Below are 26,044 nucleotides of genomic sequence, written 5' to 3'. Positions count from 1 at the left end.
AGTACCTTTACAAGCAGTATAAAATGGAGACACTCAGGCAAAGTTCACATACCTTAAGGTGTAATTATTATCATTGCTGGTGTGTGTGTGTGTGTGTGTGTGTGTGTGTGTGTTTGCGCGCACGTGTGATGATAAACACACATACAGCAGCTGCTCTGTTAGAAAGTGAACTCAGGTTGAGACACCGATAAGGTGAGTGTATGTGTGTTCAGGTGTGGCGTTGGCACGGCAACCAGGACAGACCGGGTGTGGCCGTGTGTGTAAGCAGGTCGTGGCAGGGTGTGTGTGTGTGTGAGTAAGTGTGTGTCTGAGGTTCAGGGTGTGTCGGCTGCTGTCGTACCTGCAGGCTGCAGTTTACACAACAGGAAGAAGAAGAAGAAAAGCAGCCTGAAGGCAGGAAAACTGATGCAGCCTCAATGTGGAAACAGAACACCAGCTGAGGAATGTGCACCGAAGAGCTACAGTGTGAATAAAATTAAAGTTTAAAAACTGTGAAAAATCTGGCAGCAAGGGTGCCAGAAGGAATGGTAGAATACAGCAATGTTCAAATATTTAGAAAATACAGACAAAAATATATTTTTATGCAGTTAGAACTGTGGAATTTTACAGTCAAACATTGTAAAAGAACAAAATATCATTTGGAAAAATACAGATTTACCATTTTCATTAGTCATTGTTTTCCAGTTTTAGCTTCTTCTTTCTTTCTTTCTTTCTTTCTTTCTTTCTTTCTTTCTTTCTTTCTTTCTTTCTTTCTTTCTTTTTTTACAGTCAACATGTAAATTATTGCTTTTATTCTGTAATTTAACTTGATATTATCTGTAATTTAATAAGACGGGAAATTTGTGAACTAACACTTGAAAAATCATTTACTATTTTTCAATCCCTAATATACATATTTTTACTTTTAAGGGATGGAAAATATCTTAAAAAATAATTAGACTTTTTGCTGATTAAAACACACAAAAAAGAGTAGGGAAATGTAAAAGACAAAATTACTATTTGTAAAAATAAATAGATAAAAATAATAATAATGTCTATCACAGGGCCACACTTAGAGACAGACAACCAAGCACACTCACATTCACACCTACGGACAATTTAGAATCACCAATTGACCGCAACATGTTTTTGGACTGTGTGGGAGGAAGCTGGAGAACCCGGAGAGAACCCACACTGCACGGGGAGAACATGCAAACTCCTCGCAGAAAGATCCTGGGTGTCCTCACTGAGACATGAACCATCGCCCTTCTTGCTGCGAGGCAACGGTGCTAACCTTGCAGCCCTGTAATATAATATAATATAATATAATATAATATAATATAATATAATATATCTGTGAAATAATGATATTTTTAGATTNGATTTTACTAGTTATTATGTGTATTTTAAAAGATTTATTCTATTTCTTAATCACACACACATACACATTTCTTTTTTTTCAAATAATGGCATATACATGTAAAAAATTCTGCACATTCTTTGCACGTCAGCTGTAGAAAGATGTTTTACCATGCTGAATGTATCTTCCAACAACTTGCTCCTCTGTTGACTGTGTTTTATTAATTGATCCAGTGTGTTTTATTTGTCAGTCATGTCTTGTCAGTTACACAGAAGAGAACAGAGTTGTTTTTTGTTTTTTTTTTTTTTTTTTTTCACAGAATCAAACTGATTATTTTTGCAGAATTTTTTAAATACGACATGATTTTGATAAAATATCCCAACTTTTAATTTCCCTGATAGAACTGCACATGACACACAATATGCTAAAGAATTGCAGAAAAGTTTGAAATCCATCATTTCTTTCTGTTTTTACAGTTTCTGACTGGTGTAATTTTGGTGATTTTTGTTTAAAGGGGCTCCAATTCACAGTTACATTTAAAAGCATAAATGACTTATGTTGCTTCTCTAAATGAGATTATGAAACACTAAATTGTCTTTTTTTTAAAAAGTAAAAAAAAACATTTTATTGTTTATTCCCTGGAGCCAATTTAGAATCACTAATTAACCGCAACATGTTTTTGGACTGTGTGGGAGGAAGCCAGAGAACCCGGAGAGAACCCACGCTGCACGGGGAGAACATGCAAACTCCACACAGAAAGATTCCGGTGCCCCCACCAGGACGCGAACCGGCAACCTTCTTGCTGTGAGGCAACAGTGCTAACCAACTGTGCCACCTTAGGAGTTTTTTTTTTTTGATTGTTGTTTTTATTGACTTTTTTATTTAATTGCCTTTTTGTTCTATTCTGTTCATATATTTCAGTTTAGGTGCTACACGATTAAAGTCTGACTGACTGACTGAAGTTTTTATGAGCCTCAGATATTTCATAGCCTTTCATTGGTGCCACTCAGGCATTTTATTCTGAACTTCCTGCATGAATTAAATCAGACATCTGGACGGTCACAATTTCCACATCTGGAAACACAAAACTTTCGTTCACTTCATTTGATTTTTAATTCTTCGTCCTGTGGAGCTTCTTTGTCCCATAAAAATGTAAATGTGATGGAGGAACAACGCCCCAGACTGTCCTAGAACACACACACACACACACACACACACACACAGGCTGACACACTGCAGCCGTCATATCCTCTGACTGTGTGTGTGTGTGTACGTGTGTGTGTGTGTATGTGAATCAGTGTGAGTCACTATGCATGTGCAGACCTGCAGCAGGAGAGGAGTTAAAAACCGGTGCATTGAGGAGCTGGTCAGAATATTTTTTTTCATCAGTCAGGATCAACACAACATGAAGAGCGGCTGGATTTCACTCTACGGGCTTCTGGCTGCGGTTTGTTCTGTCCAGGCGACATACAGATATTACTGTAAGTGTTTTTCTTCTTCTTCTTCTTCTTGGCTTTGACTCAGCATCTCTCAACTCTCTTCTGTAAACTCTCTAAGACTATAAACACACCTGAGCTACTTTCACATGTCAGAATGCAGCTTTATCTCTACTTTTGTGTAAAATTGAATCAAAGTTAATCCAAGTAGGGAGAAAAATGTATTAAATATTTGAACCATCTTCAAAAACATATTCAATTATAACAACAACAAAAAAAGGAAAAGAAATGTGGCACATTAAGAAGGTAAATTGTTTATTCCTACCAACAAATACACAGGCAACTGAATGTCATTTTATGTCTTTACTACATTTTTATTGAATCAAATCATCATCTTACAGTTCGAGATCTAACTATGGAGCAAAATCTCTTATTTACAGGCGTCATTCATATTCAAAACACTATTAGATTATGAGTGAAAAAATGTGGCACACTAAAGGATGATATTAACATTTTCTAACTTTCTAATAGACATTAAGAATCAGAATATTGTTATTTTATTAAAGTGTTCATTAAAGTATGATTGTGCGTCATTATATGCAACTGAGTGCAAAGAATGGGTAGAAAAAAGTGATGTATCACTTAATATGCTAAATTCTTCTATTTTTGTATGAAAACAAATTAGCATCCTACAGTATAAGATCCAACTAGGTAGCAAAATCTGTTAAAATATCTATATAACACCTTTACCTTCTCCAAACACCTCAGGCTACATATATATATATCCATCCATCCATTAACTATACACCGCTTAATCCTCACTAGGGTTGCGGGTGGCTGGAGTCTATCCCAGCTGACCTAGGGTGAAGGCAGGGGACACCCTGGACAAGTCGCCAGTCTATCACAGGTCTGCACTTAGAGACAGACAACCAAGCAAACTCACATTCACACCTACGGACAATTTAGAATCACCAAGTAACCTCAGCATGTTTTTGGACTGTGTGGGAGGAAGCCGGAGAACCCGGAGAGAACCCACGCTGCACAGGGAGAACATGCAAACTCCTCGCAGAAAGATCCCGGGTGTGTTAATGTGTGTTTATTAATATCTTATGTTGGTACAAACAAATATTTGCAATGATTCAATTTAAAGGGTTATTCTGGTGTTATTGCATGGTTAGTTCAAACTGTGTGTTTGTCTCATCACTGCTGAGATTTACCAAACACAGAAAAGTGCATATAAGTATATACAAGCTGAATAAGCAATAAAATAGCAAGTAAAAGGGTTCAAACTGTGCAACAACAAATAACAACAAAAATATATACAGCTATTATATGTTAATAATGTGAGTTCAATTAAGAATAATATAAAACGTAATGAGTTTGATCCTGTCCAATGGCACTTCAATGTCAACTGATTCACAATTGTATATATATATGGGATGCCACGGCATCAAAGAGACTATACACACACACACACACACACACATGTATATATGTATATATATTTTTTTCCCCCAGGACTTCATATATTCACCTATATTTTTGATGATAGAGTCAACCCTCCTTTAATTTTTCAGCTGCTCTTTGTTGGAGGGGTGGTGTTGTTCTGCCTTTCTTTTAAAATACCCCCAAATTGTTCCACTGAATTCAAGTGAGTTGACTTGGCTTGTCCAGGTCATAGTTTTCACTTTGTTCTTCTGTAGAAACTTGTGTGATTTTGTGCTTTTGATGGTTCCCATGCTGGAATATTCCTCTCTTTCAAGCTTCTTGTCAGCCAGTGCTTTGGTTTATCCACAGACATTCATGGTGCATCTATAAATATCATCTCCGCAACAACTTTTACACTTATGCAGCTCCATTCTATCACAATCTCACCTCTGTGCTTCAGTGTCAGGACGATGCATTCAATGTGGTAGTCCTATTCAGGTTCACACCAAACATGATGGACTCCATATGAGCCCAACAAATCAATCTTCATCTGACCAAAGAATGTTCTCCAATAGTCATAAGGCTTCTTTTTATGTTCTTTAATCTTCCAATTTTGTGCCAAAGAGCAAACACTGGTGTTTCTCTTGTCCTTCGTCCATATAGGCTGATGTTCTGAAGTGTCCTTCACACTGTCTGAGCTTCACAGAAACTCTGATTTCCATTGATAACCCCACCAAGTCAAAGCAGCTGCTGTCTGTTTTTCACAACTTGATTGTGAAAGTAGTTCACTGTCTGTGGAAGCATTTTAGGAGGACGACCACTGCAGCCCTGATTAGTGGGACTAAGACTCTTTTTTGCTTCATTGATTTTTAGTTGATCTTCTTTTATCCTTTGTTGTCATTGTGAAGTCTCACAATCAGATTTTTCAGCATCTCTGGCAGTTATTTTCTATGTGGAGTCATGATGCAAACATGCAGACAGACAGTCACTTTCTGCTTTGGCCCTCCATTTTCAATATAGTCCTTCTAAAATATTTGTAAATGTTTATAAGAGGAAATACTGTGCTGTTCAACTTGGAAATAATGCAGTTATTGAGGGAAGTAGAATGTGACAGGGGCATACTGACAGTAAACACAATAAATGATTAGAAACAGTAGAAGGAGTGTGCATCTGTTAAATAACAGACAGGTATGTGATGAAACAAGTGTTAAAAGATGCCTTTATGTGCAGCTGAATGCAGTCTTTGAGTGAAGAGTAATTCTATTCATATTATTCACCACTGAAAGTACCAGTATGGACATGAAGCCTTTTTGCTTTTCCAGTGATTTCATAACTCAGCGCTGCAGACTGAGGTTTACGTGGATTTCAAAAGTCTGCTGCTCTGTACACTGATAACAAGATAAGACTTCATTAATAGCACAGGAGGGGAATTTAACAGCCCAACAAACACAGCAGAGAAGCAGACAGGATCTGGTTTGAGATAAGAAAATACTGATAGACACAGGAGGGAAAAAATAGGAAAACGTTCATGTCAGTGGTTTAAATCAGTATTACAAGACACTAAGTCAAATGTTTCACTTCACTTATAATTCTTAACTAAAAAGTGAAATGTTTAAGCCTAAAAACTTGTCATTGTTGTGTTAACTTTAAAAGTGGTTTAAATTCTGACTTTTGAATACAAAGCTATGCCCAGAAATCCACTAAAATGCAGATAAACAGATAATAAACATAATTTATAAATCATTGAATGTCAAGTCAGGTTACTGTCATTGATGCAGAGGATTTCAATGAACAAAAAATGCTTTCCAAGAAAGAAACAAGATTCATGTCACAACTTTACCCAACAAGTTTAAATACTGAGATTAAGACCTGCAGGAATTTACATGGAAAACTTCAGGAATGAGCTCTTAAGGCACAGTGTCCCGGCTGGGAGAAGGGAGACACCCATGGGTGAGGCCTTGGCATCCTCTTCCCCACCTATGGGTGAGGCCTGAGCTGTCAGAGGGGAGCCGCCTCCTCCTCAGGGACACAAGTTTGTAGCTGTGATGACTCTTTATGTTGAAGAGAAGCTCTGAGACTGACGGAGATTCAATATTGACTCTGAGATTCGCTTCTCTGAGTTAAAAGACAGAAATAAAACCTCAAACTGCTAAAGAGCTTGATGCTGCTATGACAAAGAGAAGCTAAAAACAAGCAGTTCACAAGGAGACACAAAACCTCCACAAAAACACAACATTTACATAAAGAGATATAAAAGCACCACGAGATCCAAAACAACCATAAAGAAACACAAAACAACTGCGTAAAGACACACAATGACCACTAAAATGACAACAAACAGACACAATATAAACTCAGAAATGCAAAATAACCACAAAACAACAGAAATACCATAAAGAGATGTAAAACCATCCTAAAGAGACTCAAAACAACCTTAAACAAAGAAACACAAAACACCTGCAAGGAGACACAATATGACTAAAATGGACACAAAATGACCACAAACAGTTACAAAATAACTATAAAGACACACAATGCTTCCAGAGACACAACATGACAATAAAAAAAGAAACAAAATAACACAAATAGACACAAAATGATGACAGAGACACAAAATCACAAGAAAATTGGCAACAAAGAGACAAACTGACAACAGACTCAAAACAACCAAAAAAAGACACAACATGACAACAAATATGAACAAAGTGACAACAAATAGACACAATGTGACTTCAAAGAGACATAAAACAACCACAAAGAGATGCAAAACGACCAAAAAAGTACATAAAATGACTAAATGACCACAAAAAGACATAAACTAACCATAAACAGACACAAAGTCCATGGTTAAATTCTGATCAAACCAGAAGTTTGAGGATCAACATTTGACATCATGATTTTCCGTCAGGGCCTGTGATGGAAGTCAAGCTGCTCCTGGGTGTGTCCTTGTTATTTTTTGTTCCCTCCAGGGGGAAAAAAAAGGTTCGGAGTTATGAAACAATGAATCAGTTCCCTCCTCCTTAGTTGCACGTGTCGGAAACCTTCCTGTAAAAGACTAAACACCTGAGCTCATTGCTGCCAGCGGCGCTCAGGTGAACATGAACTGTTATCAGAGTGTGAGTCACCACAAATCAGCCGCTGAATCAGAGTCTGAATAAAACCTGAGCTCACCTCAGTCTGTTTTAAAGCCTAAAATCCCCTCAGTCTAACCAGAGAAATAAGTCAGAGTCACCGGATCCTCAGAAACAGCTGCAGACAAACCACAATGTAAACCTCAGTAAAATTAAAAGATCACTGTCAGGACAAAACCTTTACATTCTACAAGCTCTGTTCGAGAACAATGCTGGTTTTATAGCTTCTGTGTTATCATCTTTCTTCAAAAATCCCATTCAAATCCCCAAAACATTGGTTCTGACACTGTAGAATAATAAAAAATTTAAAACAAATTTTCTAAACAACTTACATTTATTTTTCTGTTGTTTTGTTAAACAATAACAACTATGAAAATAACAGAAACATTTATTAATTCAAATTTTAACTGTAATAAAATAGGCCGAAACTGTAAATCACATTCACATCAAGAATCTGTATTTGTATAAACGGTAATTTGCTAATTTTACAACATTTGACAGTAAAATTAACTTTTTTTCTTTACTTAAATCATCTAAAATATAATTATGTTAAAGCTAGTTGAGATCAGTGGTTACACTACTAATGTAACTGGTAGTCAACTGATGGCAAACCAGCTGACTTGCTAAAGACTCTGGCTGGCTGTTAGGTCACCATGAAACTTCTTACTCCGTCAAAGCTATGAGGAAATGAATTGCACTGTGACTGAAATAAATAAAACACTGTAAAAATCAGCTGGTGTTTGCTTCTGTCAGACTGATCCGTGATTCATTTTCTCCTCTACGTGTTGTCGGGCCTCTTTTCCTCGCCCTGGTTCACCACTAACTGCTGCTTATGTGACCACGTCAGCTGACAGTGAAACTTCTGGTCAATGCTAACAGCAGGATGAGGAGCAGCCTGTTTTAAAAAAAAATACAAGCCGCTGGAAAAACCTCAGCAGGACTTTGAGGTGTTACTTCAGATGAGCGTCAGTTTGGGCAAGGCTCAGTGGAGAAATGATTTGTCTGCAAGAGTCCCTGGGATTCTGGACAAAACCACAAAACAAACAAAACACTTCCCGCTCTTTAAACATCTGAAGCTGTCGTTGGTCAGTTGAAAGTTCAGGAAGCTGTTATTACTAAGTTAAAGGTTGATCTTCCTCCTTCCCACACTGTAAAAAATTGACAATTTTTACTTTCATTTACAGATTCTCTCTGTTTTGTTCAATTGCAGACAACCATGTAAATTTACAGAAAAAGTAGTAATTTACATGTTGACTTTAAAAAATAAAAAACAAAACAGAAAAAGGCTAAAACTACTACTACTCTCCACATCAAACATCAGTATTTTTACAACTGGCGATTAATTCTTTTACAATGCTTCACTGTAAAATTACACCAGCTAAAAATTTTATTATCTAGCAGATACTTGCTGTTATTTGAAATAAAAGTCACGTATATTAAGGATTGAAAATGGTAAATAATTGTTTTAATTGTTATTTTACAGATTTTTCCTGTTTTGTTAAAATATATATAATACCTAGTAAAATCATTCAAGGAAAAAAAAAAAACTTGCTGACTGTAAACAACAAACAAATAAACAACACAGCCAAAACTATGAATAATCTCCACCATTAAATGTATATTTTTAGTGTTTCACTATGAAAAGAATCTTTTTTAAAAAATGTATTTAAATAAAAAATATTAATTTACAGATATTTGCTGTTATTTAAAAAAAAAAGTAAATTACTTTTTAATCGTTATTTTATCTTACAAATGATATTTAGTAAAACCACAGAAAAAAATCATAATTTACATGTTGACTGTAAAAACAAAAACAGGTCTATAAACTAAATCATGTATTTATGCAAACGATAATTCATTTCTTTTACAATGTGTACCAATAAAACGACACTCTTTCACTGTTTAAATCAGCTCCAAAATATCATTATTTTTGCTGATATTTGCTGATATTCTGTCTATTTTCGATTGTTACAGTATTCCACTGTTTTTTAATGTATTTTGTGGCTGCTGTTGCCAAATTTTACTCAGTGAAAATACAAATGTAAGAAGAAATCTAAGCATCAGTTGCAGTGAGAGTGCTGAAAAGAGCTGATCATTGTTTGAATCAATAGAAGTGGATGAGTCAGTTAAAGTGAGAATGCCTACTGAAAATAATATAGAATTCAAAATAAACTAAATGAAGCTGACCTTTAACCTCCTTCTTTCTGCAGCGACATTACGATGCGATTGTAATGGCAGATCTCGGTACTGCCTCCCGGACGCCTGGGGTCTGCACTGCATCGACTGTCAGGGAAACTACGAGGGACGCCACTGCGAGCGCTGCAAAGATGGTTTCTACCAGCAGGAGGCGGGACTGAGTTGCTCACCCTGCCGCTGCAACCCTGCAGGTAAGATCACACCTGTCCTTAGAACACCGCCGTGTCTGGAAACACAAAGCTGTTCAGGTTTGTTGTAGATGTAAATCATAGACTGTATAAAAGAAGGACGTAGCTACCATGACGTCATCCGTTGGTTTCTGCACTGAGAAAATGAAACCAGGGCTGCGTCCGAAATCACTCCCTATGCCCTATATAGTGCACTATATAGGGTGCACACCATTTTGTAGGGGTGTCCGAATGTTAAGTGACAAATGTTACACCCTATATAGTGCACTCAAAATATCCCACAATGCACCGTGAAAAGTAGTGTATAGCCAATGGTCACTAACCAAGCAATATGGACCGTCATGCATTGCGCAGAAGGAAATGGAAATGGAGATGAATGAGAGCGTGGAAAAATTCCCGTTTGTTTTGTTAAATTTTGTTTGACCTGGACAGTGAACGTCGCTACAATTGCGGCACTCGGTTGTGATTTGGACATACAACACCACTTTCTTTAAATTGCTTTCAGTTACTGGATCCTGAAGAAACGCTCTCTCATCTGGGATGTACAGCAAAATGACAATAAACTTGATTTAATTTGATTTCTTAGCTACGCAATAAACTGTGAATTTGATGTGTTTGTACTATGCTGTTGCAGCACAAATCGCAGCTAGCGAGCGACGTAATTAATAGCTCGAGTAGTGTCCGAAATGATACTTTGCCGAGGTGCTTCCTATATAGTGCACTACGTAGTGCACTATATAGTGATCACTGTATAGGGAGTAGGGAGTGAGTGGTTGACATCTTGGATTTTTGGAGCCAGTGACGCAAAAATCGTCAGAGGGGGGCGGAACCATAGGAGCAGCGATTGGTCAGACGGCCCTCTCTGCCCGCCCACATTTACCGCCTTCTGCTTGCTTCCTCTGAATCGTCGCTGCCGACTGTCAATCAAGCCAGCCACGCCCCTTGCCCCGCAAAATTTTGACGATTTTTAAAAAAATTCAGTATTGATTTATTTTCAGATTGGCCACCTGATCTCTGAATTTGACTATGAAAACTAATAAGAAAAAAATCCTGAGCTGTAGGATGATGTGATGTAAATGTCTGAACTCGCCTCTTTTCCTTCAGGTTCTATCACCGCAACTTGTGACAGCAGGGGGCGCTGCAGATGCAAAGAAGGCGTCACTGGAGAGAAATGCGAACGATGCCCCGACGGACCGATCGGACCCGACGGCTGCTCGCAAAGGTGACAAATCTCGCCTCAGATCCAGAAATCCTTCATGGGCTTTTATTCTTTCCTGTGTTTTTGTGTCAGCATTTTAACATCATCTGACACTTCAGCTACTTTCGGTGCTTTCACTTCTGAGAGTTGAACTTATTGTCATCATCTGAGTGTTCACCTTCTGTCATTGATGTAATTCCACTTAAGCTAATTTTAGTACTTATACAAGCACTAAAACGTCAGCTCCTTTCAGCACTTTTGTTTCAAATGACAATTAAGTTCTTTTCTGTTGCAATTTAATCCAATCTTTACCTTCTTTCACTGCTGGAAATCCATCCGCCACTTAAATTTTATTCAGTTTGTACACCTCACAGAAACTTCAGCTCCTTTCAAAACTTTTGTCTTTAATGACACTTCAACTGCTTTCAGTACTTTGACTTCAGGTTATGTTCCGGTTATTTTCTGTGCCTTTGTTTATCTCACACTTCAGCTACTTTTAATGCTTTTACTTCTACTGAAACTTGAACTTGCTTTCATTGCTGTCACCTCTTTTCTTTATCGCCACTTTTATTTAATTTTTAACATTTTTGTCTTTAGCTCATTTTAGCACTTAAGTTTCAAAGGATGCTTCAGTTCCTTTCTGTTGCAATTTAACTGAATCTTCAGCTTCTTTCACTGCTTTTCTTCAGTTCATTTTTCTCAGTTCTACTTAAGCTTCTTTCCAAGCTTTCCTCTTCAGTCACACTTTAACTGCCTTCAGTAATTTGACTTTAGATGACGCTCCAGTTCTTTTCTGTTGCAATCAAAGTGAACCTCCACCCAAGAAGATTATGACCGGTTTCAAGAAATACAACAACAAAATCATCTTCAAGTTGTTTTGTCAGTTCTGGCTCTGACTTCATGTCGTTTGTTGTGTTTTTCAGGCGTCAGCTCAGAGAGGATTCTGAGAGTTTGACTTTGCCGTGTTTCTGTTATGGCCACAGCACGGTCTGTTCACCACAGTCTGGTTACTCCGTCTACAACATCACCTCCACCTTCGCCGATGGTAACCTTTCACTTCTTCGCTTTGCAGTAAACTATTTCTTTGCAAGAGTCACTGTTTGGGTCATTTTTTCTTGTCTCGTTATCATTTAGCAACACATTTTACATTTCTTTGGATTAATTTTGCATCACTGTTTTGTGTTTTTGTGGGCATTTTGCATGTTTTTGGGGTCTTTTTTAATCTCTCAGGCCCCAATTTGTGTCTCCTTTAGGACATCTTGCATGACTTTTAATTTTTTTTTGTCTCTTTGAGGACATTTTGTGTTTATTGTCTGTTTTGAGACAATTTAGAACAATTTGGGTCATATTGCTTTGCTTGTGGGTGTTTTTTTCTCTCTCTCTCTTTGGACATTTTATACCTGTTTCAGAACATTTTGCATTACTTTTGGGAGTTTGTTTTTTATTGTTTTTATTTTGAGTCTTTTGAGGCATTTTCTGTCTCTTGCATCAATTTACTTCTTTGTGGAGTTGGTTTTCTGCCCTTTCAGGACAATTTCTAACACTTTTGGAAATTTTGTGGCTGTTTCACTGTTTCACTATTTTATTGAAAAAATTACGCTTTGAGGGTATTTGTGTCCTTTTGGCGTACTTTTTCATCTCTTTGGGGTTGTTTTACATCTTGTCAGAAACATTTTGCAATACTTTTGACATTTGGGATCACTTGTAGACACTTTTTGTCTCTTTTAAGAAAATCATATAATAATAATAATAATAATAATAATAAAATACTTATATAGTACTTTTCAAGACACTCAAAGTCACTTTACAAAGTAGGTAAGAACACATACAAAAAATATTATATATAAAAAATATATACTTATAAAATACATAATTGTACACTTCACCTCTTCAAATCCTTGACCACTGCAGACGCAAGAAAGTTGATTTGTATTTTATGTTTTGTCTCAGAGAAGGTGTTATTTCTTTTTTCAGAGAACTCACTGCACTCTTTCTACTTTTTCTCCTGATATTCTAAAATGTCAAAATTTATAATATCAGTGTCTCTTTAAAAAGATAAAAGCACCACATGTGACGTAGTTATGTTGTGTTTCAGGTCCGGAGGGTTGGAAGGCGGCGACTGTGCACGGCTTCACCCCTAACGACGTTCACTTCCGCTGGTCACCAAAACACCAGGACCTGGAGGTGATATCCAGAAACAGCCTGCCAATTTACCTTTACGCTCCAGGTAAGACAAGCCACGCCTCCTCTACCACCTGAGATACTCTCCTGTTCTTCCCCTCCTAAACCAGGCATATTTCTCTCCTTCTCCTGCAGAACCTTACCTGGGAAACCAGCTGCTGAGTTACCGTCAGAACTTGTCCTTCTCGCTGCGTCTGGACCGCGGGGTCCGACACCCGTCCACCAGCGACGTCATCTTGGAAGGCGGCGGTTTGAGAGTCACCACCTCGCTGGGCGACCTGCGCTCCATCGTTCCCTGTGGACAGAAGATCAAGTACAGCTTCAGGTCAGAGAGTCAAACCTGCAGAGACGTGAAACTGTTGTTGCCCAACGGTTGTTTGTGAAACCACAGACAGGAGTTTTCGTCTTTTCTTTTCACTCAGGTGTGAAACATTCCTGAGTCGAGGAATCCTGTTGCAAGTAGAAACGTAGAAAGAATCTGGAGCTGCTCAGACTCTGTTGCCAAACAGATTGTTTCCATGAGATTTACTGGATAATTGACACTGAAGAAACTCTCGTCATAACACAAAATAATGTACCTCAGAGTATGTCAAGGAACGTGTAGCAGCTCAATCACTGTTTGTCACAATGTATTGCATATAATTTTGTAGGGTCTTAATCTTAATATTTATACTTATTGGGCAAATTTGTAATGTCAGTCTTGTTTCTTTAGTGAAAAACACACCAAAACTCCCTTCACACATGCAGGCTTTACTGTAATCTGATACCATCTGAACACGCCAGCTTCATGACTAATATAGCAACTTGGTCACATTTCTGTTCACATTAACAGATGGACACAAATTCTGAGTTTTATGAAGTGATTTGATTCCTTTTTCAACATTTCAGCAACAAAACTGATGCAAAAAAAAAGACACAGTTTGCTACCAAAACCCTAAAAACACCTTTCCAATCTTCTTGGCGCTGCATTTTCACATCTACTACAAACTAAAATATCCATCAAAATGACTGTAACAGGTCAATTTAATGAGACTCAATAATAAATATGATCCCGGTTTTAACAAACAACAGCAGAAGTTTGGTTTGTTGCTTCCAGCTGCTTATAAGAGCCTTTCCTCTGAGTTAATTAATGGTTGTTTTATTTTAAAACCTGGATTTTTAAAAAGTTTTTTTGTGTAGTACCAAACAAAATTTCATATTTGCATCAAACTGGGGAGCACAAGTTTTTAAATTATAAGTATGATACCATAAAAAATCCATGAAAGTAGGGCGTTAAGGCCTTATGCTATGTTAGCTTATGAGCTACAAATATGGGAAATTAGAAGAATTTAAGTGCTGCTGTGCTTTGAAACATTTTTGGAAGACTGCTGTGAGTTTGGGAACATTTGTGTCCATTTGAAGACATTCCCCATCTATCTGGAGCTGCATTATATTTCTTTGAGGACATTTTGTGTCTTTTGGTGTTTCTGTACTACCTTTTGCAAATTTTTGGCTTGGTCTAATTCTTTTTTTCATATTTATTTTGCATATTTTCCACCTCTTGTAGAACATTTTACATGTTTGGGGTTGATTTATGTCTTTTTGGAGACATTTTGTGCCAAATTTGGTGATATTTTATTGTCGTTTTGAGTCGTATCAAGGCTTTATGTTATAACCTGTGATATGGAGGAGGTTTTTAATGAACAGCTGAATAGAGTTGAGACAGTTTTTACCTTTCACTTCAAGGTTTTAGTCAGTGTTGTGAAAGCGATCACTTTGTGTTTCATGACCAGGCTGGACGAGCAGCCGGACAGCAGGTGGAGGCCTCAGATATCTTCCTTCCAGTTCCAGAAACTTCTCCAGAACCTGACATCCATCAAGATCCGGACCACGTTCGGTGAAACTGGTGAGATGCTTCTCCTCTTTTAATTTTTTTTTTTTTTTTTAATTTCTCTCTTTCCATCTTCTTCTCTTTGGGGACATTTTGCATCCCTGTGGACATTTGTTGTCACTTTTAGGTCACTTCCTGTCACTTTGAGGACATTTTGCATCTTTTGGGGGTTGTTTTTTTAGTGTCTTGGAGGATATTTTCTTTCTCTCTGTAGCGGTGGTTCATTGTCTCTTTGGATACATTTTCCATTATTTTTCTGTCTTTTTGGGTAATTTTTTCATATTTTTGACACATTGTGGATACTTTGGGGACATTTTATATTACTTTTTGAGCATATTTTTTCTCTTTTGACACATTTTCTGTCTCTCTCTTTCTTTTTTTTTATTTTTTTTTTTTAGGGATTTTGCATGTTTAAAAAAATGTCTCATGTCTCTTGGAGGGCAAATTGTGTTCTTTTTGGGGTAGTTTTCTGTTCCTTTGGAGACATTTGGTTCGTTTTTGGAAACATTTTCAGGGGCAATTTTGCATGAAGTTTAGATGTGTTTTTGTCTCTTGCATTGTGTCATGTGATATTTTGTGTCTTTTTGGAGTGTTTTTTCATCTTTTCAGATACATTTTTGCATGTCTTTCGGGTTGCTTTACATCTTACTGGGAACATTTTGCAACACTTCTGACATTTTGTATCACTTGGGGACACTTTTTTTGTCTCTTTTAGGACATTTTGTGAGTCAGTTATATACTTATATAATCAATAATTGTACACTTTTCTTACTTTCAGAGAACTCACTGCACTTTTTTTAAAAGTTCTTTTGAAAACAGTTTGTTTAAAGTTGCATGTTTGCTGGCAGATGATGTTACATCTACAGCACATCTGGTTTGCATTGATTTGACTTGGTTTGATTCTAATGGTTTTCTAAACTTAGACCTGCAGAAACATAAAACAAACTTTGTTAAACAGCAGTTTAAGGATGAAAGTGATCTCTGCATTTAAACTCTTGTTTCTTTCCTTTTCCAGGACGTGGTTATCTTGACAACGTGCAGCTGGTGTCGGCTCGGCCTGCGGATGGGGTTCCGGCGCGCTGGGTTCAGGCCTGCAGCTGCCCGCCGGGATACGACGGCCTGTTCTGTGAGCGCTGCGCGGCCGGATTCAGGCGCCGGAGCCCCGCAGACGGAGCTTTCGGCCGCTGTGAGCACTGCAGCTGCACCGGAGGCAGTTGCGACCCGCAAACCGGAGACTGTTACTCCGCAGACGAGACGCCCGCAGAACGCAGCTGCTCGGAGGGTTTCTACAGAGACCCGTGGAGGCCGGACCGGTGCATGAAGTGTCCCTGTCCGGACGGGGTGTCCTGCTCGGTGCCTGCTGGTTCTCTGGAGCCCCGCTGTGACCGCTGTCCTCCGGGAACCACCGGTGAGTCCAAACGAACACAAAGTGGCAGCCGGTCGTTAAAGATAATTTACTTACACTGTGTGCAAACGTGTTGTTGATACAAGGAGTTTGGCATAAAATCAGCATCTTTTTGCATCTCTTTGAGGGGGACTATTTTGTGCATCTCTTTGGGCATATTTTAGACACCGTTTGTCTCTTTTGGGACATTTTCTGTGCTTCAGGACAGTTTACTTCATTCCATTGGGAACCTTTTTGCATCACTTTGCTTTTGATTACATTTGGTCTCTTTTGGTGTATTTTGTGTCTTTTGGAGGAAATTTAGCATCTCTTGGGGGACAAATGCATCTTAAAAAAAAAATAAAATAAAATCTCCTTGGGGACATTTTGCATCACCATTGGATGCTTTTTGTTTCTTTTGGAACATTTTCCATGGCTTTTCCAAAATGTTTTTGTCCCTTTAGGGAATTTTTGTGTTCTTAAGGGGTTTGGTTTTTTTGTTCATTTGGGGACATTTTGTCCGTGTAGATATTTGATATCTTGTATTCTGTCTTTGAGGACATTTTGTGTTTATTGTGTCATTTTTTATTTCTGTAGTGATATTTTGCAATGCTTTGGAACATTTTTTTGTCACTCTTCTGACACTTTGTGCATCTTGGAGATCTTTGGGTTTTTTTTACATCTTGAAGGGAACATTTGGCATTTCTTCTCTTTTACGAAATGTAATACTTTTAGGTCTTCACCAGCGTGAATGTGAACGAGTTGATTTGTGTTTTCATTTTTACATCCGAAAACATTCTAACATCATTGACATAACGTGACGTGCTGTATATTATTCCTCAGGTCCTCGCTGTGACTCCTGTCAGGAGGGTTTCTATGGCGACCCTACAGGTGTTGCAGGTGTGCAGCGACCCTGCAAACCCTGCAGCTGTAACGGACACATCGACGTCAGTGTGGCGGGAAGCTGCGACCGAGTCACCGGAGAATGTCTGAAGTGTTTGAACAACACGAGGGGACAGAGCTGCGAGTTCTGTGAGAGAAGTTACTATCACAGTCGCCCCTCCGACGCCTGCAAAGGTAAGAAATGCCTTCCGTCATCTGCTGCAGCTCCACCGTCTCCTCTGCAGAGCTTCTCAAACATCTCCAGCACATCTGGTCAGGCGGTTTGATGTTACTAACAGCTGTTTGCTCTGTTTCTTTGACCAGCCTGTAACTGTGACCTTCGAGGCTCTGAGTCCAATCAGTGCGATGATTCTGGTCGCTGTCGGTGCCGGTCGGGCTTCGAGGGTCTGAGGTGCCAACGGTCCAACTGTCCTGCCTGTTTCAGCCCCATCAAAGTAAAGGTACGACTCTGGTTTTCAAGGTATCAGGTTTAGTTTGTGCAGTTTGTTTCCATCTTGATTAGTGTCTCATGAACCCAAACTGAGTGTTTGAAGATATTTAACATCTATTTCAGGCCATTTTACATCTGTTTAAGGACATTTTGTGTCTTTCTGGGGTTGTTTTTCGTCTATTCTTTTATGCCATTTGTGTATTCTTGGGAGCATTTTTTTTTGGCCTCTTTTAAGATATTCTACATGTTTGGAGGTGTTTGATACCTTTTTGGGAACATTTTGTGTCTTTTGGAGGACATTTTGCATCTCTTTAGTGACATTTGTGTTTCTTGTGGACACTTTCTGTTTCTTTTAGGACATTTTTGTCTTTTTGGGATAGTTTATTGTCTTTAGATACATTTTGCATTGTTTTTGGATGTTTGTTTTTTTGTCATTTTGAGGACATTTGTGTCTTTTCGGGGGCAATTTTCACCTCCAACATAACATTTTACTGAAGTTCCAAGGATTGTATTTAAAGTGGCTTTAATTTATTTTTTGTCACCTAAGTGCAACCCAGCTTCAGTACAAAATACTAAATCTGAAATTTTCTCTCCTTGTGAAGTAATTGTCCTCAAACTGAATCTGTTTCTGGTGTTTCAGATGGAGGGGTACGCTACCAAAGTGAAGGAACTAGAGACTCTGTTCTCAGATATGGACGGTGGTTTAAAACCAGCCAACAGCGCTGAGATAGAAGCTGCTCTGAGAGCAGCTGAGGACGTGGTGGATGACCTGCAGGACGACACGAAGCTGCTGGCAGGTAAGCTGTTATGTTGGGTTTGTTTTATGCCTCTTTAGACACATTTTCTACTGTTCATGGATGCTTTTTGCCTGTTTGAGGACATTTTATGCCTGTTTGGGGTCTTTTTTGGTGTTTTGGGGATCCTTTATGTTTACTGTGCATGTCGTTGAGAATATTTGTATCTCTTTGGGGTTTTTTGTGTCTCTGTGTAATATGTCTTTGAGGTTGTTTTATGCCTCGGTGGGTACAATATGCATTGCTTGTGGATGGTTTCTGTCTGTTTAAGGAGATTTTGTCTTTTTGGGGTCTTTTTTGTGTCTTTGGGGACTTTTTAACATCTCATAGGTTGTTTTTCACCTTTTGTGGATATTTTGCAATGCATGGGAGGAATTTTGCATTGTTTTTGAATGTGTTTTGTGTCTTTAAGAATGTTTAATGTTTCTTTTAGAGTAGATAAAGCTATGAAAATAATTAAAAGAAAAACAAAATTTGAAGTTGGTCATTTGAAATGTTCAATCAATTCTCCCAGTTCACTCATTGTACATATATTTTCTGTCAAGGACTTTAATTTATAAAAGGTGTCAGATTTTATCAGCTCATAAAGTGCTTTATTTGCCAAAATCTTAATTTTGAGAAGTTACTAAAGCTGTGAAATAAATGTGATAAAAAAAAAAAAAAGTAGAACAACATCTGCACTGACATGTGGCAGAGTTTGTACTTGAGCAAATGTACTTGGTTATGTTGGGTTTTCTAGCAACATCTAGTGGGCATCAGAGAAACTCATGAGCTCATAAATCAGTTATGGAGAAAATGCCATGTGATACAATGCAGTTTTGTGCTGATGACGTTTCACCATCTGTACCTGACAGAGATGGAGAAAAGACTACAGACTCGCCTGTCGGCCATCAGCAGGAGTCAGCTGTCCGAGGAGCAGGACATCCAGAACATCGCAGACAAAGCAGACGATATCAAACAGCAACAGCAGATGTACAAGATGAAGGTGGAGGAGGTCCAGATGCTGACGGAGGAGATGAAACGCAAACTGGACGAGGCCAAAAGCAAACTGAGAGCGGCTGTAAGGCTTCAATCTGACAAACACGTAGCCCAGGAAGTTAAATGATGACTTACTACATTTTCAGTTTTTGCAACATTATTTTCTTTTAAGCATAGTTTTAGTCTTTACTACAGATAACAGTGTAGAGAGCAGAGAGACATCAGGATAGATGTTATTTTTCAAATATATACACCTCAGATGAAGATTTAAAGCATCCAGAAGAAGTTTAAAGTGAAATTGCTGCACCTAAACTTTGAAAGCTGAAGGGGTTCGGACATCTCATTAGGGTGCCTCTTGGGTGCTTTGCTTTAGAGGCAGCTGAGGGAAGATCTGGCCGTAGATCCAGAACTCACTGGAGTGATTGTACAGCATCATCTTGCCTGGAAGTCCCTCAGGATCCCCCGAGAGGAACTGAAACATGTTGCTGAGGAAAGGGAATGAAGTGATCTGCTTAGGCCAGATCTAAATTTTGTTATCTCCCCAAGTCCTTGACAGTTCGTTAGCAGCCTAAAAATGTATTCTCGCACAGACTGTATGCATCAAGGGCAAAAGAGTGCATGCTTGTCAGTACCATGGATGCACAGAATACGAAGATCTGACCTACTGTGCCTCCATGTAAAGAGTTTTTCCAAGGGGACTCCTGCAAAATAGAAAAGTAGCAATAACTATGCATCCAAAGACGCATAATCAAGGTTTTAACCTGCTTCCAACGCAATTAGCTAAGAGTTGTTAGCAAAAACCTGACGCTAGTTTCAAATGTGTGTTCTGATCAGTGAAAATATTTTGTGTATTTGAGAGTAAACAGAGATGATGTGTGACTTGCGAGGGTATTGCGCTTTATGGTTGCCACCTTCACGCTCTGAAGCTTCTCAGTAAACTTAATGCTAACACAAACTCAAACTTTTCTTTGCATTATGTTATTTTTCATGATCAGCTTACAACTAGATGCTATGGATCAGCAAGTTTGCAGGCAGGATTATTTTCTTGTGAATTAGCCAATACTGAAGCTGAGGAATTTGATTAATCGGAAATCTGAAGGACAATCTCAGAGTTGTTTGTCACAAAATGTTTGAGGAAAGTCCTGACAAACTAACTTATGATGATGATTTCATCTTGTCTGTTTCCTATCAGGAGCTTCCTCTTGGTGATGCCCCACTGGGTTCGAACGCTTTGTCGTCTCTGGTGCAGACAGCTACAGATCTGGCTGGCAAGTAAGTGCTGATGTGTTCATGACATTATTAGATTTGTTTACCTTTATTACCAGCACTAATTCTTTTCCTCTCACCATTCAGACATCAGACACAGGCCAACATTGTGGAGAAAACTGCCAATGAGGCCCTGAGCGACTCGAACAAGGGTCTGGCTTTGGTCCGAACTCTCATGAACAGAGAGAACAAAGTCAAAGAGCTCATTGGAGATCTGAAAACAATGTGAGTAGCTGCTGGCTGATATAAAGATTGTGGGTTATGAGTGTTGCAACAGGCAGTTCTAAGTCCATCCATCCATTATCTATACACCGCTTAATCCTCACGAGGGTCGTGGGGGGGCTGGAGCCTATCCCAGCCGACTTAGGGCGAAGGCAGGGGACACCCTGGACAGGTCGCCAGTCTATCACAGGACTACACTTAGAGACAGACAACCAAGCACACTCACATTCACACCTATGGACAATTTAGAATCACCAATTAACCTCAACATGTTTTTGGACTGTGTGGGAGGAAGCCGGAGAACCCGGAGAGAACCCACGCTGCACGGGGAGAACATGCAAACTCCACGCAGAAAGATTCCGGTGCCCCCACCGGGACGCGAACCGGCAACCTTGTTGCTGCGAGGCAACAGTGCTACCAACTACGCCACCCTGCAGCCCCAGTTCTAAGTCACAGACTTTTAATATGCTTTAAATGAGGATGGAACACACTTTCAGATTTGTGCAACATTACAACTGACAGAGTTCCTCCAGGAATAGATTCAGACTCAGAGCTTCCAACTGGGGAAAAGCTGTGGCTAAAAATGGGGGTTGATTTCTGCAGAACTTCAAGGGTTAAACTCAGTTAATTTTGCATTTTGGATCCATCGTTTATTCATTCAACAGCTGGTCCAATTTTTTTGTTTGTAATTGCGACAATGAAGCCTCCTGAATATCATACTCTGATGTTAAAAATCGAAATATTCCTAACTGGTGCTTGTGATGTAATCGTATAGATTCTCTAAAGGATTTAGGATACTCAAGGCAGAATCTTCCTCTACATGTATGTTGATGACTAAATCACCTGTTTTGTTTATGTCCAGGTATGATCAAACTTCTGCTCGGGTAAAGGGTTTGGAGGACCAAGCAGCCCGTCTGAGTGGCGAAGCCAAAGATGAGAGTAAAGTGGCAGCCGGCATGTTGAAAGGCATCACCAGCATGGAGCGAAACATCCCGTCACCCATGAAGGTGACGACTGCTGTTGGACAACACGTTGTTTTGGAATATGATCCCACTGTTGAGCGTCTTTGACTCCATGTGTTCTCCTGTGATTTTCAGGAGGAGGCGGACGCCATGGTCTCCAGGTTGGATGGAGTGAAGAAGGCTGTGGATGACAACATCTCTGGCTTTGAGGATTTGCAAGGCAACGTGCAGCGAAACACGGCCGCTGCTGAGGATCTGCTGGTCGATGGCAAAGCTGCCCAAAAGGTACTGAAGGATTATTGGGATCCAATAAGACATTTAAATTTACCAAACCCAGCTCTGCTCTGCTGGAATCAAAATGCTAAAAGGACAAAACCAACTTTCGAACCAACAAATCCACACAGATTCTTTGTCTATTTTCCACAATCTGGTGCTGTTCAAACTCAGTTGACCTCTGACAGTTCTAGAAAAGTGCAGTTATAACAGAAGAAATAACACTTTAGCTGTGTTGTGTCATTGACATTAACTCACTGCAGTAACCCACTCGCAAAAGTATGGGTAGAGAAGGCAAAAGTATTACGAGATAACGCAAGGTAACACAAAAGTATTGTGAGGTAGTTCAACCGTATTGCCAAATAATGCAAAATGTATAGTAGGAGAGTGCAAAGGTATTGCAAAGGAACACAAAGTATTGCAAGGTAATGCAAAGTATTGCAAGGAAAAAAAAAAGTATTGCAAAGTAGGGCATCCACTATAATCCACTGTGCTAATCCACTCCAAAGGTATACTTAGGGAATGCAAAAATAAAACAAAACTTATTGTGAGGGAACACAAAATATTGTGCGCTAATGCAAAATGTATTGTGAGGAAACACAACAGCTATTGTGAGGTGACGCAAAAGTGTTGTAAAGTAACACAAAATGTATTGTAAGATAGCTCTTAAGTATTGCGAGGTAATGCATGATCCATAGTGAGGTAGTGTAAGACTTAGCAAGGAAATGGAAATTTTACTTTGAGGTAATGCAAAAAGTATTGCGAAGAACAACAAATGTATTGCAATATAACAAAACTCATTACAAGGTAACACAAAAGTACTGTCAGAAAACGCAAAAGTATTGCAAGGTAATGCAAAAGTAGTCCTCAGAAGATTTTGGCTTTGAACTTTAGCTGTGATTTAACTGCTTGATCTTTGTCTGCAGGAGTTCGGCCAGTTGCTGGAAAGAGTCAACGCTGCCAAAGGCATCACAGAGGGCGCCCTGCCACGCATCAATGGCTACACCAACGATCTGCTCAACACCCTCAACACCCTCAAAAGTAAAAACACCGACCGACAGACCAATTGAAAAAATATTAACTTGCATGAATGAATCCACAGACTGAGTGTGACTCTTTCTCCCTCACAGGCTTTGACCAGCAGATTGACGGCAGCAAATCTCTGGCTGACGCCGCCATCAGTCGTCTTCCTGGCATCAACAACACCATCCAACAGGCTGTTAGAAACAACGCCGAGACACTGTCCGCCCTTGGAGACGTGTCCAAAGACTATGACAGCGCACTGGGAGCGATCAATGTCCTGAGCAACCTGGTCAACAATCTGGAGGTAAGACACTGGCAGAGGGAAACTGTTCGCGTAGCGCCAGCAAAAGTCAAAATTAAACCAAAATCATTCAGTGGGGAAATTTTCAACCAATGTATGTAATAAATTAGTTTGTCAGCGGAAAATATTTATGAGAAATTAACCCTTTAGGTACATTTTCACAGAAAATTAAGCCTTGTGGGTCGAAAAATTTCTGCCTTTTTGTAGTCATACATGAGAACGAAAACAATGTTTGGGTTTTGACTGTTGATCAGACAAAACAAAACATTTTAAAAATGTCACTTCTTGCTTGCTTTGGGAACTTCTGACATTTTATGGACCAGATTTTTACTATTTATTGGATGAACCAGTAATTCTTGTCTTTATTCTTCAGTTAACCACAGGGTCGCTGCCGTCTCATGCCGGTTTGGCGAATAAAGCCACCAAACTGAACGGGGAGGCCAAGGACCTGAAGCAGAAGGTTGACGGTGTAGCTGGAGATCTGGCCTTGAAGCTGGATAACGCTAAGAGGCTGGAGGGCAGCGCAGAGAAGGTAAAGTATCCACACATGGACAACCTGTTGGAAAAAAAGATTCATGAACAAAGAAGGACACCAGCTAAATAATGTTTCTTCTGCAGGTGGCTTTTGATGCGGCTGCAGCTTTTAACAATGCCAGGCAGACCAGAGACACTGTTGGAAAAACACTGCAAAACATCCACAATCTGTTGGCTAGTATGAGTAAGTTCTGGAATTTTATAGGTTGTTCCTCCTGGGAGTTTTAACATGATCTTTAAGGGCTGTTTTCTGGTAATTTGTTAGAAGATGCAGAAATTAAAAACTTAAGTACCTAAATATCAAATGAAAAATCTGCCATTAAATTTTTTATTGGAATTTGCCCTAATTGGACATCACTGGAAAGCACAAAGCCTCACAGTTCAAATGTTGTTAATGTTTTTATGACACCAAAACTACAGCAACAAAGCAAGAGTGTCTTACTTTGTAATAGGAGTGCGCACATGGCTTAACAGTAGTTTCTTAGCTTCTCTTTTGTCTATAAACCCATATTGTTTGGATCAGTGTACAATATTTTCTGCACTGTAAATAGTTCAACAAGCTTGTAATCTTTCTTTTTTTCAATACAAAAAGGGGCAACATCAAAGGGTTAAGATTCACCTTAATTCACCTCTTATTCAGCTTAAATCATCTGATTAGGATTTTACTTTTGTACACATGATGCACAATATAAAAGTTAACATACCTTGACAGAATGCAAAAATGAAGAGAAGGGCAGAAACCCCTAAAAGCTTGATTTGTACTCGCTTTAATGCATTTTCTACTCAATTAAAAAGAAAGGGCAAAAAAAACATGAAAGATTTGCAAAAAAGTAACTTCTGTATTTTAAACAGAATGTAAAACTCAGACTTATTTAGAAGTTTTTACAAGGACATGTGTTTTAGAAAAACTGGTATCTTCAAACCACTGCGAAATGCTGCCTTCTTACTTAGTACACACTTCTTCTTCTCCTCAGACCAGCCTGATGCTGTGAATGAAGAGGACCTGAAGCGACTGGAGGACACACTTGCCAACGCTCAGAGAGACATGGAGGGCAGTCTGAGGCCTCGACTCAAGGACATGGAGCGACTGGAAGCCGCCCAGCGCAGCCGGCTGACTGGGATCAATCAGGACATCGACACCATCCTGGCAGACATCAATAACCTGGAGGACATCCTGAGGTCCATCCCCAATGGCTGCTATAATAGCCCCCCCATTGAGGAGGCCTGAGGGTCCTCAACTGCTAAGACTTGGTAACCTGCTCAGACTCTCCAGCTGCTGAGACTCATCACCTGCTAAAACTCTTTATCGAGACTTCTTAATCTGCTAAGACTGCAACCAGCTCAGACTCTTTTTCTCGTGAGACCCTACCTGCTTAGACTCGTCAACTGCTGAGATTTGATAACCTGCTGAGACTCGTCACCTGTTCAGACTCTTTACTTCGACTCCTTGATAGGTTGAGACTGGTTAACCCGATGAGACTGCACTTGCTGAGACTCGGTAACTTGCTCAGACTCGTCACTTGCAGAGATTTGTAAATCTGCTGAGATTTGGTAACCTGCTTAGACTCATTAACCTGCTGAGACTCGTAAGTGATATGTTACGCCTTTATATTTCTGATAATGATGTGATGTGTGTTAATGTAATAATATTTATAACTGTACAGACAGTGTCACTTTTTAACCTTTATGAATTCAGTGTTTTAATTTGTTCTGTTGCCAAATGTGTTGAGTCACTATTGTGACTGACCAGCTGGAATGTTTATAATTATCCTGAAAGATTTTAAATAAAAGCTACTGCACTTTTTTCTGATGTAAATCTCATTATTTATCACTTTGATGACAGGTTTTATGTCGCAATCACGTTTTAGAACTGTACAGAGCTCTCTGTAGTTCAGCCACATCACACCTTGTGTCAGGATTAGCCACAAGAACCAGAAAAGAAGAATTCAAATGATTTTCCCATTTGTTTAGCTGGTAAAATTAGGTGTTTTTAAAAAAATAAATTTA

General features: G+C 39.1%; 1 protein-coding gene across 2 annotated transcripts in view; it reads left to right on the top strand.

Annotated features, from left to right (window-relative positions):
- The window catches only part of lamc2 (laminin, gamma 2), a 37,072-nt gene extending 11,225 nt beyond the window's left edge, over positions 1 to 25,847 (top strand). The window contains exons 2-22 of one of the 2 annotated variants that reach the window (XM_008275691.1): positions 2,729 to 2,820; positions 9,545 to 9,721; positions 10,823 to 10,940; positions 11,840 to 11,961; positions 13,012 to 13,143; positions 13,233 to 13,422; positions 14,870 to 14,982; positions 15,983 to 16,375; positions 17,195 to 17,428; positions 17,558 to 17,694; positions 18,325 to 18,481; positions 19,333 to 19,538; positions 20,649 to 20,728; positions 20,810 to 20,947; positions 21,807 to 21,951; positions 22,042 to 22,191; positions 23,106 to 23,220; positions 23,310 to 23,506; positions 23,877 to 24,035; positions 24,122 to 24,221; positions 25,012 to 25,847. In XM_008275691.1, the coding sequence (XP_008273913.1) occupies positions 2,745 to 2,820; positions 9,545 to 9,721; positions 10,823 to 10,940; positions 11,840 to 11,961; positions 13,012 to 13,143; positions 13,233 to 13,422; positions 14,870 to 14,982; positions 15,983 to 16,375; positions 17,195 to 17,428; positions 17,558 to 17,694; positions 18,325 to 18,481; positions 19,333 to 19,538; positions 20,649 to 20,728; positions 20,810 to 20,947; positions 21,807 to 21,951; positions 22,042 to 22,191; positions 23,106 to 23,220; positions 23,310 to 23,506; positions 23,877 to 24,035; positions 24,122 to 24,221; positions 25,012 to 25,265 (3,393 nt within the window). In that variant the 5' untranslated portion in view covers positions 2,729 to 2,744 and the 3' untranslated portion in view covers positions 25,266 to 25,847. Of the gene's footprint in view, positions 1 to 2,713; positions 2,821 to 9,544; positions 9,722 to 10,822; positions 10,941 to 11,839; positions 11,962 to 13,011; positions 13,144 to 13,232; positions 13,423 to 14,869; positions 14,983 to 15,982; positions 16,376 to 17,194; positions 17,429 to 17,557; positions 17,695 to 18,324; positions 18,482 to 19,332; positions 19,539 to 20,648; positions 20,729 to 20,809; positions 20,948 to 21,806; positions 21,952 to 22,041; positions 22,192 to 23,105; positions 23,221 to 23,309; positions 23,507 to 23,876; positions 24,036 to 24,121; positions 24,222 to 25,011 lie in introns of those variants that run through there. The other variant, XM_008275690.1, reaches the window with a different exon arrangement.
- Positions 25,848 to 26,044: the final 197 nt, after the last annotated feature.

Source organism: Stegastes partitus, unplaced genomic scaffold (assembly GCF_000690725.1).
Source record: "Stegastes partitus isolate 25-593 unplaced genomic scaffold, Stegastes_partitus-1.0.2 Scaffold57, whole genome shotgun sequence".
NCBI lineage: Eukaryota > Metazoa > Chordata > Actinopteri > Pomacentridae > Stegastes > Stegastes partitus.
The sequence above is the reverse complement of the archived record's forward strand: the minus strand, read 5'-3'. Positions and strand labels throughout refer to the sequence as shown.